Source organism: Sinohyriopsis cumingii, chromosome 17, assembly GCF_028554795.1.
Source record: "Sinohyriopsis cumingii isolate HCF-2022 chromosome 17, ASM2855479v2, whole genome shotgun sequence".
In the NCBI taxonomy this organism is placed as follows: Eukaryota; Metazoa; Mollusca; class Bivalvia; order Unionida; family Unionidae; genus Sinohyriopsis; species Sinohyriopsis cumingii.
Window position 1 is genome coordinate 74,530,151 of NC_142977.1, and position 14,258 is coordinate 74,544,408.

The 14,258-nt window shown below is 34.9% G+C and overlaps 1 protein-coding gene across 1 annotated transcript in view; it reads right to left on the reverse strand.

Moving 5' to 3' along the window:
* LOC149779248 (uncharacterized) overlaps window positions 1-14,258 on the reverse strand; it is an 89,907-nt gene that overhangs the window by 59,454 nt on the left and 16,195 nt on the right. Inside the window, exon 2 of the mRNA XM_089939832.1 lies at window positions 107-600. Within this exon, the coding sequence (XP_089795958.1) occupies window positions 107-557 (451 nt within the window). The 5' untranslated portion in view covers window positions 558-600. The remainder of the gene's footprint in view (window positions 1-106; window positions 601-14,258) is intronic.

Consider the following 14,258-nt stretch of genomic DNA (forward strand, 5'->3'; position numbering starts at 1 on the left):
AACAATGCCAGTAATCAGTAAGAAACACATCCAGTATAGAATATAATTACAGAGTTCCATCACTGTTTACCATTTAAAGACCTATTTAGACTATAAAATAGCATACCTTGATTCTGGAGTATTTTTGACATCTTTCCCCCACTGCTTATATGTTTAGACCAGCTTGACCCTGCAGTGCCTTGACTGTCACTGGACCCATTAGCTGATTTACAAAGCTTGTGACCACCAGGATAAAGATCATCTGGCTGGAGGGCAGAACTTGAGCTTGACCCTGTGGATGCCATTTTGCAGTAAATCAAAGAAGAGTACATTCCCTCCATATTTCCATGGCACTCTGAAGGTACCCCGGTCAACATGGCAGCTGAGGGTTTTTTTGCATGTGAATGCTGTAATGAAGGCAGGATAGTGGAGCTCATGAAAGGTGGGCCCAACTTGAGTCTCTTGTAAGGACTAATCAGGATGCTTTGATCATCCTTATCCTTTTCCTGGTTGTGTCCCTTTACTGCCTCTTTCCTATCACAATTCTCTTTGTCTGAAACACACTCGGGAGTTTCCATATTCAGTTTTGTCACTTCAGCTATTGTAATCTGAGATCAGCACCTAAAACAAAGAAAATAAAGCAATATGATCTACTTTTGAAGCTAGTAAAACAAGCAGAAATAAGATACCTTTTCATAGGAACAGTGGTATAGCAATCACCAAAGCACCTGCTATGGTGTCTGTAGGGATGGGGGAGGGCATGTCCAGTTGGTGCCCACAATCATCAAACATTTTTTATATGTAAGTGGCCCAGTATTTAACTTCTGTCCTGGGGTGGGGGACTTGGAATTCTTGTCACACTGCTGCATATCAACGATACCGGACAAAATTTTATGCTCAATCAACATGTTTTCAATGTAGGAGTTATTCTACTGTACTTCATCACTATAGCAGCTCAGAATATGATAGTTCCGTTTATAAGGCAGGTATCATCACCGATCCCATTTCACTATTAAATATATCTATACAAGGTGACCTCATCTGTAAGGCATCCACTTCTATGGCCGCCATAAACAGAGCGATAGTAAGGGAATGCTTCATATAACATCAACATTATATTTTTAGACGCATTTCACACAAAAGGTCCAAGACTTAAAATGCTAGTATATTGCATCAATGTTTATTTTACAGTCTCTTATTTTGCGCAAACCACATTAGAATTTTCTCATGCATCATATACCTTAAGACCATACAAAGAATGTTCATGCCCAAAGGTTTGTGTATGCTGGACAGAGCAAGTCACCAAGAACCTACGAGACATGAGTCAAGTTCTTTACCATCATGTTACTCAGGCTTTAATGTTATTTAAAATTAAATAAATAATCAACAAATATCTACCTGTTTGAATTAAAATAATTAGGGAATATGGTGTTTTTTGTGATGAAATCAATTAGTCAATGTTAGACAGCAGACCACTTTAGGTAAATCTGAAATCAGTCATATTAAAAATTGGTATTGGCTATTTACAGGCAATAAGATTAACTATGAGGCTTTCCTACAACATGCCTGAACAATCACGAAGATTTAATGAAAACCTCATTATGTGATCCCAACCCTATATATTTTACTATAAATAATTATCAATATTAATTTATCTTAATTTATTATTATATAACAAATATAAAAATAGATGCACCAAAATCTGTAAAATATCAATAAAATAAACTTTATGCAAGTATCAATATAACATTACTGCTGAAAACTCAGTTAATTGGATTTAGTGTACATTATTCCCACTGACAAAAATGGCAATATTTCCACAGCCTGTAAAATGAAGCTTAATTTAGGAAATTTATCTAATGAAATGACAAAAGGTGACAGTGAGGCAGAATCACCTACATACCCAACAGTGAGGATTAGTGGAATGCACCCTTCCTTCCTTACAGAAGTCAATTCCTGCAGTTAATATTGAAAGAAGAGGTTAACAAAACCTACCTACCTAATCCCTAATCTATAAATATGAAGTTAAAACAGGATGACAGGACATGACAGTTATCCATGCTTCCTGCTGAAAACATAAAGGAAACATCAACTTCTGCCTATTATAATAAATATATGGACACTTAGGATAATGGGATGTTTCAACCAATCTTCTAAATGCTGCCCACCATTGAGACACATAAATCCCAACCAACTGTCAATGAATGCTTATGGAAAAGTTAGATGCTGTAAAAGCACTAACATAACAAAGTTGCATCTTATATGGTACATAATGTCATGATACAAATGCATGCCAGATTTTGTGAACATGTCTAGACATTTTTTGTTAATGTGGATAACTCCTAAAATGTAGACAAGACAATGCTCATTCTTTCAAAAGACACTGACTAACCATCATCATGCATGAAAGATGCTCCCAAATGGTCAGGGATATACATGTATATGAACTATGAATAGACATCTCAAACAAGGTGAGATAACTCTAAAAGTACTGATCTGGAAAGCAAATTCCTATATTTTTCACCGTCATTTTGCAGATGCAGACGTGGCTTCATAAACAGATATATAATGGCTGAGATGTTAGCTGACAATGTGTGGTGGACACACAGATGGTCAGACAAACAATTTGTAATAAAATTCTTTAGTACTAATCTGGCAACGCTGAATCTTGTATGTTGAGACACAAATTATTGTCAAGATGTAAATGTTTTATGTACATATGGAAAATAGTTCAAGAGATATTAACCAATGATATATGGCAGACAGCTGCAACTTGTACAAACAAAATAGCTCTTCAAATGTTGATGAGACCAAATTTTTTATAGGACACAACATAAAGCAATGATATAAAAACATACCAAGTTATCATAAAGGTTTGAGGAGATACTAAGTAAACAAAGTTAACAGACCAGCAGATAGACAAGCCAACTTTTAAGTAACCACCCACCCTAACTTGTTTGCAGGTGGTGTAACTATAACCTGGTTATAGGAAAACCCACAGCAACAAGATTTTATTCACATAATTGCAAGAGAGATAAATATTTATTTTGAGGACAAAAGGCTACAAGTCATCATCATGCAAAAGTTGGCAATGTTTTCAACTGCAAACCAAAAAGTCAAAGTCCAATTACTTTTTTTAATTCACCAAAATAAATTGTTGTCATGGCATTAAAATATATCAAGGTTAACCATTTGCACAATGTCCTAAAAATCTAAACAGCATAATAAGTGCAACTAAAAAACTGCAAAAGTAAGTTTTAAAAAATGATAAAAAAATAATAAAACAATTGATTTTGTGCCTGAAAATCTACTCAGGTCATATACATATGGATAAAAAAAATTGCAAATAATTTTTTTAATATTTAGTGGTTTTTGCATAATACTGTTAATTTTAAGAAAGGATGATCAGTCAATTCAATCAAGATGCCTGTTAACTTGTACACTACTGGCATTCAAATAACCTCTTACCCTTACTGTTAACATAGCATCAGGAAATATATTCTCCTATAGAATTGTGTGGCATTTATTAAACTGGTCATTTACATTATTCAACAGAGATTTACTACCAGGTCTGATCGAATGCTGGGTGACTGCAGAACAAATATGAATAACAATGTTCTTGTACATGCTAAATCATATACACTAATTGTTCAGACTCCAAACTGACTGACAGATGTAAGGCCCCTTCTGATGTTACAAATTCATGTAAACAAATGACTTGTACCTCATTAGTACCGGTAATGACCTGTTAATAGCTACATATTACAAGACATAAATGTAAGTTGGAGTTTCCATTTAAAACCACTCATTGGTTATCCATTGCTCTTTGACATTTATTACAGGCACAAATCAAACTATGACAAGGAAAAGTTTGGTGTTGTACAACGGAAGAACTTTTAAGATTATATAATGTGCCCATGCAAGCTGAATAAAATGCCTTGCCAAGGGACACCCTTTGGTAGCCAATCTGGAAAGATCTGTTGGTAAGAATTGAACATGCATCCTTTTGGTGACAATTCCGATCTCTTAACATCTTCACTACAATAGTTCTTAAAAATCAAATTAAAGGACATGTTTCAACTTGTGAATTAAGGTCAGCTCAAAGACAAGAATAATAATATAACTCACAAAAACTGCTCAACATTTCATACAGACTGGAAAATTGTTCGTGAAACATGGATGTCCCACCACATTACCTGTAAAATGACTCTGATGCAAATCCTAGCCATGGTCAGAAAACCAGACAGATGGGTAAGACTACACATCCCTAACCATTTTGTGGTGTACATAAGCAACAACAAAAAAATAAGACAGAAAGACATTTTCATTGCTGGAAGTATTTAAACATGTAACACACAAATTACAATTAATACAGCTAATAATCATATACATATAAAAAATTTAAAAAGCTTACCTAAATTAAACGAGACTTTCTCTTCAAATGTCAAATTAAAGTTTAAACATCTAAACTGTAAACTGGGACCAAACATATGACAAAAGCAGAATTTTATATTGTCACAATGGTACATAATATTTGGTATTTTATCATTGACAGGAAAGCTGAGCATAATCCCAAATTACCTTATCAGAAAACTACTCCCTTGAAATACTTCTCAACACAAGCCACCACCACACCTAAAAAAAACTGGTATGTTACATGATAAGAGCCCATGAATGGGTGGGTGGGTGGGTGAAAAGACAGACAATGTCCATTGCAAAACGAGTTTCTTTAGCTCACAAAGTCTCTGTCAAAGGCAATTACATAACTAAGACATTGATCGAAGTTCAAACCATTACGGTGAAGTATCCATGATTTTGAAATAATGCTTCAGTTAGATCCATATTCATTTAAAGTTTTCAACATTTTATTTTTTTCTTTTGTTTTTGTATTGTTGTTCCATTTTGTAACTGCCACTGCGACTCAGTGAGAGTTGAAGTGTTTAGGCCAGTTAAAAAATAGTTTTGCACGGTTTTTGTCAGTTGTTTCCAATTACCTTAATCAATCCTGACACATGATCCTTTGCAGGAAAGACTTAATTCACTCTTTATTCAAAGCCCCACCCCCACCCCCAACTGTCAGAGTGGTCCAAGGAATTGCCTTTGCAGATCACTGACATCTGACCTATGTCAACATGGATTTGAGTCTTGGCTTGACCAGCATGGGTATGTGAGAAAGTTTGCCAGAAGCTTCCCATGAATCCTTGGAGTCTTTCTGGGTTTTGCTGTCCACAGATACTGGCCATCATGTCTAGTCCATCATGTGATGGAAACCACAAAAACCAATTATACAAGAGACCCATCTGAGCTACATGCAGGAGCTCTTAAGAGGGAATAAACCAGCTATCACCTGGCATGGTTATTATTAGACAGAGGGGGTGGGAGTATCATATTATCATTGTTTTATCCAAGAGACTTCCACTGAACCACATCCTAAAGTCAATATTATTATATGGATCATGTTTGTTTATGAGCAGTCAATCTCTGCAACAAGAAGAAAATAAATATCTAAACACATTAACTACACTGATTATATTCTGCAAGGGCCCAACAGACTCAACTCAAACTATTTAGCAGGGGGCATTCCATAAAATTTCTTACTATTAGGTCATGACTTCAAAGGCAACAGTTGTTTATGGATGCTCCCCACAAGGGAACATTAGAGGCAGCAAAAAGGAGTTGGCTGCACTGGCAGATTTAGGTGGGTCAATTGCCCATCTAGAGGCACTAAGGGAATACCATGCTACAGTAACAATCCTCTTGTCTATATTATAATAGAGACCACAGATTTAATGTGTGTAGCAACCAGTTATTACTTGGTTCCAATTATCCTGGATTGCTTAAAATGAAACTTTGTGTCAGATTTTATTAGAATTTTCAGTTAGGCAAGTAGGTCATTTTAGATTTAACTTTACTAAGGGCCACAAATCTCTGACCTATTTAGGGCATAATTTAGGCCATGAAAATTAGCACTGGACAAACAAACAAAAAAGACACAATGGCATGAATCAGCAAAGTCATCTCCATGGTACTGTATTTTTAAAACCCTGACCTTCATTGGTTTTTGCAAAATGTGGTGGGAGGAGTAGCTGGGTTGAGAAGGGGCACCTGCATTCCACTTGCTTATCAGGTGGTCAACATGTCAGCTGATTTAAGGATCAACATTCCAATGTTTTTAGTTGAGTGATTCACAAACAATAAGCTACAAATGGCTAGAAAATCATACAAAGACATTAAAAAGCGGGGCCTAGAAAGAAGTATTCAGCATAAGTAAGTGGCCATTTACAGTTTCAAAGATAAAGCCTGTTAATCCTGTTAGCCATCTAGCACCTTGGCTAACTGAACAAATGTATTTCTTTTACACTTTGTAACTAGTAATGCCCTGAAACTCAAAGGAAAAGGATCCTTTTCAAAGTAGCTTCTTTGCTGTACTCATCTCTTTGACAGATTTTAAGTTAACCCAAACATGGAAAATTCTTTGGCCAAGGATATGTAACATATCGAACTGCTGGATTAATGAGACCCGTCACATTATCTAATATTTGTCCATACCAAAAAAATTGCTTCCTTAGATTTTAATAATATGCTATCTTATTTGTATGTATTTCATAAGCATGTTGTCTATATGTCGTCCAAATTTCTATGTCATACATTGTTGTCTGGCCTTTTTTGACAATATAGTGTTTGAAATTTAAACTGAATTAAATTTGACTGTCTGAGAATCTTTACAATCTTTACAATGTAAGTAATGATATATTCATTTGTAAATGTGCAATGGATTTTATCCTGCCTATGGGGCCCCCGGTGGCAAAGTGGTCCATGGCACTTGCCTTTACAGATCACCAATATCTCACCTCTGTCCAAAGAGATGCCACAGATATGATACTTGAAAAGGATTGAATGTAACAAGAGTAGGTAGTTTTGTAGTGCCTAGATCTTTTAACCTAACTGACATGTGCACATTTTTCTTTTCTTTCTGTAAATGTACACTTCCTCATGAGAATAAGATGTTAGGTGTGAGTGTGTTATAAACTAAAATATGGGAAGTGCTCAAGCTATCGAAAATCAATAAGACATTTCTGTCCACCACAAAAATTGGTGTTTCTTATGCCTCTTTGGTACTGAATGCATTCTATTCACCAAGCTTTTTGATGTGCTTGATTCCATCAGTCTAATACAAGCTTATGCCTATCATCATGCCCTATGTGGAAACAGGTGGCAACATAACATTTAGGAGGCAGTTAAATACAGAGGAATCTTCTGTTGGAGAGTGATGAAGAATGAAAGATGACACATAGGGACTTTTCAAGGGTGACAACAAGGAAAAATATTATGGATTTATGCAACAGACAGAATTCAATCAACACAGTAAACACTAATATAGCTTCTTTAAGGGCTAACCCCAACATTTGAAAGATATACATCGAGTGTCACATTTTTCATTTCTTTCTTTAATGATATCTTTGAAAGACCAGGGAATTGGTCAGACAATGGTTTACTGTAAACAATTCAAACATGTAACAAATGATCATGCACTATCCAAACTGGCCAACATCTGTCACAAATTAGCCAGATTTTTAAAATCTGTTATATCATATTCACATCATGTGGCAGAACTGTTTTATCCCCATATTCTTAGTTGAAAATCTGTTTATGCATTAAACACAGGAAACTTTACTCCAATAACCTGGCCCCTAAATAATCTACTTGTATTTATGTGCCATACAAACCAATTTAAACCAAATCCACACTTACTTTAAACAAAACAAACAGTTTACTGTATAACATCCTGGATAATGTTGATCCTTGTCTTACTCCTGACATTCCTCCATTTTCAACCTCATTGATTTATCTGGAACAATATGGGGCAATTTCAGGGTCTATAACACCCCCTATGGGACCAGAGATTCAAAGAGACCCCTAATTGGATGAAAAATGGACCTGCCAATGTGCTAATTGATGAAGACGGCAAGTTACCATGGGAGTTGAAATTGCCCCATTAAAATGCCATTAAACATTTTTAGTTGTTGAATTATTCACATCACTCAAAATACATCAAAAGAACTCCAGCTTGAGTTATATACTGGTGTCTTTAACAAATAACCCTAGACAACTGTGGTCAACATTCCCTTTTCCTTCCTTCTCAAACACCAAGTTTTAAAATGCCAACAGATGGCCAGTCAATTCAAAGTTAGTGTTGCAATCAAACAGTGGTTATTCTACACCAAGTTTAAGAAAAAATCAAACAGCTAACATGAATGAATGAAGTCCACATTTCTAGATCCAAACAGAGAATGTTTATAAACAAGTCTTTCTTTAATTACTGCCTGACTGAGATAGAGTGCTAAACAGTCAATGCATGTTCAAGAGATGCAACAAATGGATCACACTTCATATCAAAAATTCACTGCTATTCAAGTAATAGAGAAAGAGATTGAGAAACAGATGGATAGAGCCTGATGGAAAAGAGAGAAACAATGCAAGCTTGAGAAAGAACAGTGTTTTTGTCAAGGTGGGCATCTGTCTGGTCCATTATTTTGGGTTTGGAAAAAAAATGTGATAATCTGGCAATAAAGTTTCAGTAATAATTTTTGTTAAATAATGACTATTTTATAATTTTGAATAATTTCATATAGGGATTAGGGCCCATTTTTGTCTGGAGTCATGTACTGTTTTTATTTTAAAGGACATGGGCCTGCTGACACAAATAATCAATTATTTCACAGCATATATTTTTTTATAAAAAACTGCAGTTTTTCATGTTGCAATTCATCAGTTTTGTGCAAATGTCAAACTGGATGCAGGTGATGAGATCTCCACATTAAAGGGTATGGCTAGTTCATTGTGCATTTAAACATTCCCAAAATGTATTTCTTATTTTTTCAGAATAGTGATGATACAGGATCAGAAAATGCTAGTCAGTGATACAGATGTCCAACTAAGAGCATTTGAACATGATAAGTCAGAGCTATGTATCATTTATTCATGAATAATAAGCAAGAGACCATTGAGGAGATTGGTGCTCTACTGTAAAAAAAAAGAATTTCCAGGAATTCAAAACAAGACTATTCCTTCCTTTTTTAAATGCTGAGTGTTAAACTCATCTCTGATATTCTTAAGTGATGCGGTTTTCAAATTAGCTGCTGTGGCTGACACCTTGGATGTAAGATCAGCACCAATTTCCTGTGTGATAATTTACACACCATTAGAAATTTGCAAATCCCATCTTGATATGACCATTCATTCAAGATAATTAGTTCTAAGTTTGACATTCTGATTGTGGCAACCCTGAGTTAAAATCAGCACCATTTTCATTCAGGACCAACTAATTATTACAGTCATGTGGTGGAAAGCCCATATCAATATGATTTTCCATTTATGAGGTATTGTATTAATAACATTTTCAATATGACTTCCCATTCAGTAGTATAAGCAATAACAAGAATTTCATGATGCTGCTATGGAAGCCATACCGAAAACAGATCGACACCATTTTCATTTGGAAACACCATACTGTCTCTTTAGTGAAAAGCACATGTTGATATGACTTTCCATTCAGGAGGTGTAGCAACAAGATTTACAAGATGATTACTGTGAAAGTCATTCTAGATGTCTGAGCACCACCATTTTCATTTAAGACCACCTGGCTGTGATAGAAAAAAAGCATTCAGTCAAAAACTAATGATAATGTGACTTTTTGTTTAGGAAAAGCAGCAATAACAAGCGTTTTTTAAGCTGTGGCTGAAATATTTTATATCTGATATGCATCATTTTCCTTTAGGCCCAACAAGACATCACAAGAAGTCTTTCAGTGAAAAAAAAAAAAAAATGATGAAACTACCATCCATTAGCACCACTATTTTCATTAAGGCCCAACTGGACCCTGAACAATTGTGTATGTGTAATGTTTGATGGCAATCACCCTAGTAGTTTAGTAGTAGCAATAACAAACTTGTGCTAAATGGAGGGGAAGTGGATGATGGACAAGAGGCCAGCCTAAAAACTTTAGGTCTGTGACCAGTACAATTAAAAATGTAACATGAGACATACTCAGATGGATCCATGACAGTGGCTGGGACACAAGTTCTTGTTTCTTTCTGGTACCAATTACATCTACTCCTGATCACATCATAGGGCAATAATAAATAGTATATATTGCAAATCACAATGGCAAGGAATCAATTTGTCTCACAATAGGTAATCCTTTAAGTTTCCAAGTGATCATAAATTAAAGTATCCATCAGCAGGTGCTTGACCAGAATTGTACACTACAACTGTCCAAATACCAAATGTGGAATTTACAGCACACTTCAGCATAAACAAACTCTATTTGAGAGGAAAATGTACAGCATACTTCAGCCTAAACAAACTCTCTTTCAGAGGAAACGTTTGAATTTGTTCCTTTTGGGTTATCAAAGTGGTGGCACATTTTACCCCTTGACCTTAATTTACAATCAATCAGTTGGTTCTATTCAATGTTATTGTCAGAATGAGAACTACCGATTCTAAAGAGCCTGATACCCTGAGGCCAAAGACCTGGTCAATACCTCCATAAAAAGTTTAAATTGTAAATATTACAATAATGGAGTTCTAGTTATTTCCTCAGTCCCCTCTGGTCCATTCAAATTTTATATGAGGCTCACTTAAAAAGTGTTTCTAAAGAGGTCATAATATTTTTATGCACTAGGTGATATAGGACGTATATATCTATCTACAAACCTTACTCATGCCTACATTTACCTAAATAACTGTAAAGGTGAAAAATCTCAGATTTACTTTATGCAAGCAGCTGCTGTCTAGTCACATGAACAATGCACATGCATTTGTTTTCCATTTTTTGTTTTAATATCATGATGATTTCTATAGCTATTATATCATGATGATTTTTATAATTATTATATCATGATTGTTTTTATAATTATTTTATGATTGTTTCTATAATTATTATATCATTATGATTTCTATAGTTATTATATCATGATGCTTTCTATAATTATTGCATCATGATGGTTTCTATAATTATTATATAATGATGGTTTCTATAATTATTACAAAATGGTGGTTTCTATAATTATTACATAATGATGGTTTATATAATTATTATATCATGATTTATATAATTATTATATCATGATTTCTACAATTATTACATAATGATTGTTTCTATAATTATTATATCATGATGATTTCTATAGTTATTATATCATGATAATTTCTAATGTTATTAAATAATGATGGTTCTTGTAATTATTGGTGTCATCATCACATAGTTGCAACTGTAATCATCAACACCATTATGCATGCATGTATTTTTAAAGCTTGCTCCATTCATCGTTTGCTTTTACTGTGGTGTTCACATTGTCAGCTGTTGCAACATGAAGCTTCTTTCAAGTAAATAAACGAACTGTTTAAAAAAATTATAAAATAAAATATTGTCTTTATTGTGTGTGTGTGTGTGTGTGTGTGTGTGTGTGTCAAGTGCACAAATAAAGAGTTTCCAAAGACAATAAATTAGTTATTCTAATGAAATACATCAGTCAGCAACGGTCATTGTCAAGACAATATAACAAAAAGCTGTATGGGCAAATCTATAAAAAACAGTTTTCAAAATTGTTCATTTGGGGACATATTAAGTACACAGACAGGCATAATAAACAATGTATTTTTAAATAAAACTTGATAGAAACCTCCTGAAAGGGTTAAGTAGCAGCCTCAGTGCCACAACTCTTAAGTTCTTTCTGGTACCAGTTACATTAATAATCCAATCACAAGCCAACAACAAGAAGTCTGTATTTACTGCAAATCAAAGTCGAACAGATTCCATTTGTATCTAAATTGATCATCATGTTAGTTCTAAAGTGACCACAAATTAAAACCCTCCATCATTACATGCCTGACCAGAACTGGACACATACTAAAGTCCAAATACTTAATGTTAAATTTACAGCACTCTTCAGCTTAAACAAACTTTCTTAAATTTTAAAGTTTGTAATTTGTGCTTGGGTAGGTTATGACAATACAGGAACAACTTATCCCTTAAATGTAATCTAGAATCTATCTATCACTTACAGACCTACTGACTATCAACGGTTTGATGCCACAGCCTTAGGAATACCCTTGTAATGTCACAGTTTGATGATAAATCTGGTACAAGTTTGAACCATCTACGTCTAACTCATTGAGATTTCCATGTGATATTTTCAACAAAATATCATAACTTGCACACGCTCTACAAGTTTCACAGACCTGTAGATGGAATGTATTAGGTATAACTTTGGTCATTCCTGTGTGCGTATTCCACACAATATGCATCTTACAAAATATAGTTTTAAATTCCATAAAATAAAGTAGCCAATGACCTCCACTGTTGACCATGTAATGCACCCCCCCCCACATTGGAATGGTACATGTGTTCCAAATAAAGCTTGGCGGCAGTGACCCTGATTTTAAGCCACTGAGATCACATGCTGTGGAAAAGACCCTTCTTAGAATTCATTAATGTATTCATATGACCCCAGGCCACCTAAATGAAAGTGAGGCTAAACTTTGTGCTTGTATTAGCAATTATCATACATCAATGATAGTTACTACTGAACATATATCAAGAAGCAAAACTGGCAAATATTGTTTTTGTTCTATTGCAGGGATCGGCAGTCCATTTTATGTTGGGTGCCACTTTTTCTGGCTTAATAACAAAATGAAGGATCTTCTGCCACTAGTTTGAGAGTAACACTGTCAAAATCAAGATTTTTGGCTGCCCCTTTGCGTGCCACACAAAACCTCTTGATGTGCCACCTTGTGGCATGTGTGCCATAGGTTGCCAACCCTGTTCTATTTGTGTAATGGAAATGCTACAATCTACGGACTTAGCTTACAACGCATTCATCTTTCCAGATGAAAGCAACTGTTGCAATATGTCATGAGGGGAGAGACCCTATTTCATGGTCAAGAATTACATTTTCATTGTTAATCATGCAATCACTTCCTCTAAAAAAAAATCAACATAAATATTTTTCATTTAACAACAATTAACTCATTCGGCCCCAGAGTTTTTTTGTCGTTTTTGCCTGAAATGTGCGTAGGAAAGACATTTGGGAGGCTATTTCTGAATACATCGTAATACAGTGGTTTTCAACAGATTTTCCATGAGAATAATTCCTAGTTGTATCAGAAACATCATTTTCCATTGGTTAGTTTGCTTGCGCATGAGCAGAAGGGTAAAAGTTGGATTTTTTTTTTTTGCTTAATGGACCCATCATTTTCGTATGGAGACCGCAATTTATTCCAAATGCCCACCTTATCCTAGTTTTTGCAAAGGTTCACCTGTCTGTGTGCAGTTAAGACTGGTATGCCTTAGATCTGCGGCCAAAAGGTCTAAAATCCGGACCCAAAATCGCATTCCGATCTCGATCGAATTTTGGGTGAAAAAAAAACGGGTCCAAAAAGTGAGGTTTTTCTCTCTGTATTTTGTAGTACAACTAGAACTTCCAGATTATTTGATATCATTTTAGAGCTATATCTGTCTGCTTTCTTTTAATACCACCCACGTTGGTGTATCTTAAATGGCCTTGATGCTGCAGAGCTTTGAAGTAGGGTACAGCCTCATCATGCCTACAGACAGGATCGGGGCTGAATCGGTTAAAGAACAGGCAATCTGGTTTTCAAAGTCATAACTTTTTTATATGCTCATCAATGTGAATTTAAGAATTCATACCCAACCAACTATCCTTGAAAACAACATTCTGAACCACCACCAAGAAAATCCTAATAAAACTACCTCAGCCCTGAATTACTTAAAACAGTCCATTTTGATTTTGCATGACTACAAAGAAAAGTCTCAGAAACATGCCCATACCCTGTTATTTACAAAGAAAACAAAATAAATTCAATTTAATCCCAGATTCCCACCAAGAGGGGGACAATGTTATCAAAGAGGTGGACCAAATAACAAGCGATCACTGGCTTGAAACATGTGTTATATCTCCCAGTTGGGATAAATTAGAACTTTAATTACCCCTTCACTGTCATTAAAGACAAATTCACATCAAATCTCATATTAAATAGATTTAGATTAAAGGAGAAAAAAGGATGATTTTCCAGGCTTGTATTACACAAAATAAGATGTTGACCAAAACATTAAAAGGACATTAGATTTAATGTTAAGTACAAGAATTTATCATTGCTTCTGCACTTCTAATTTGGGTGTGGAGTTCTTTAATCCTGACAGGTGCTACAAATCTTCAGTAAGATACCGGTAATTGACCAAATCTTTTTTAAAATGT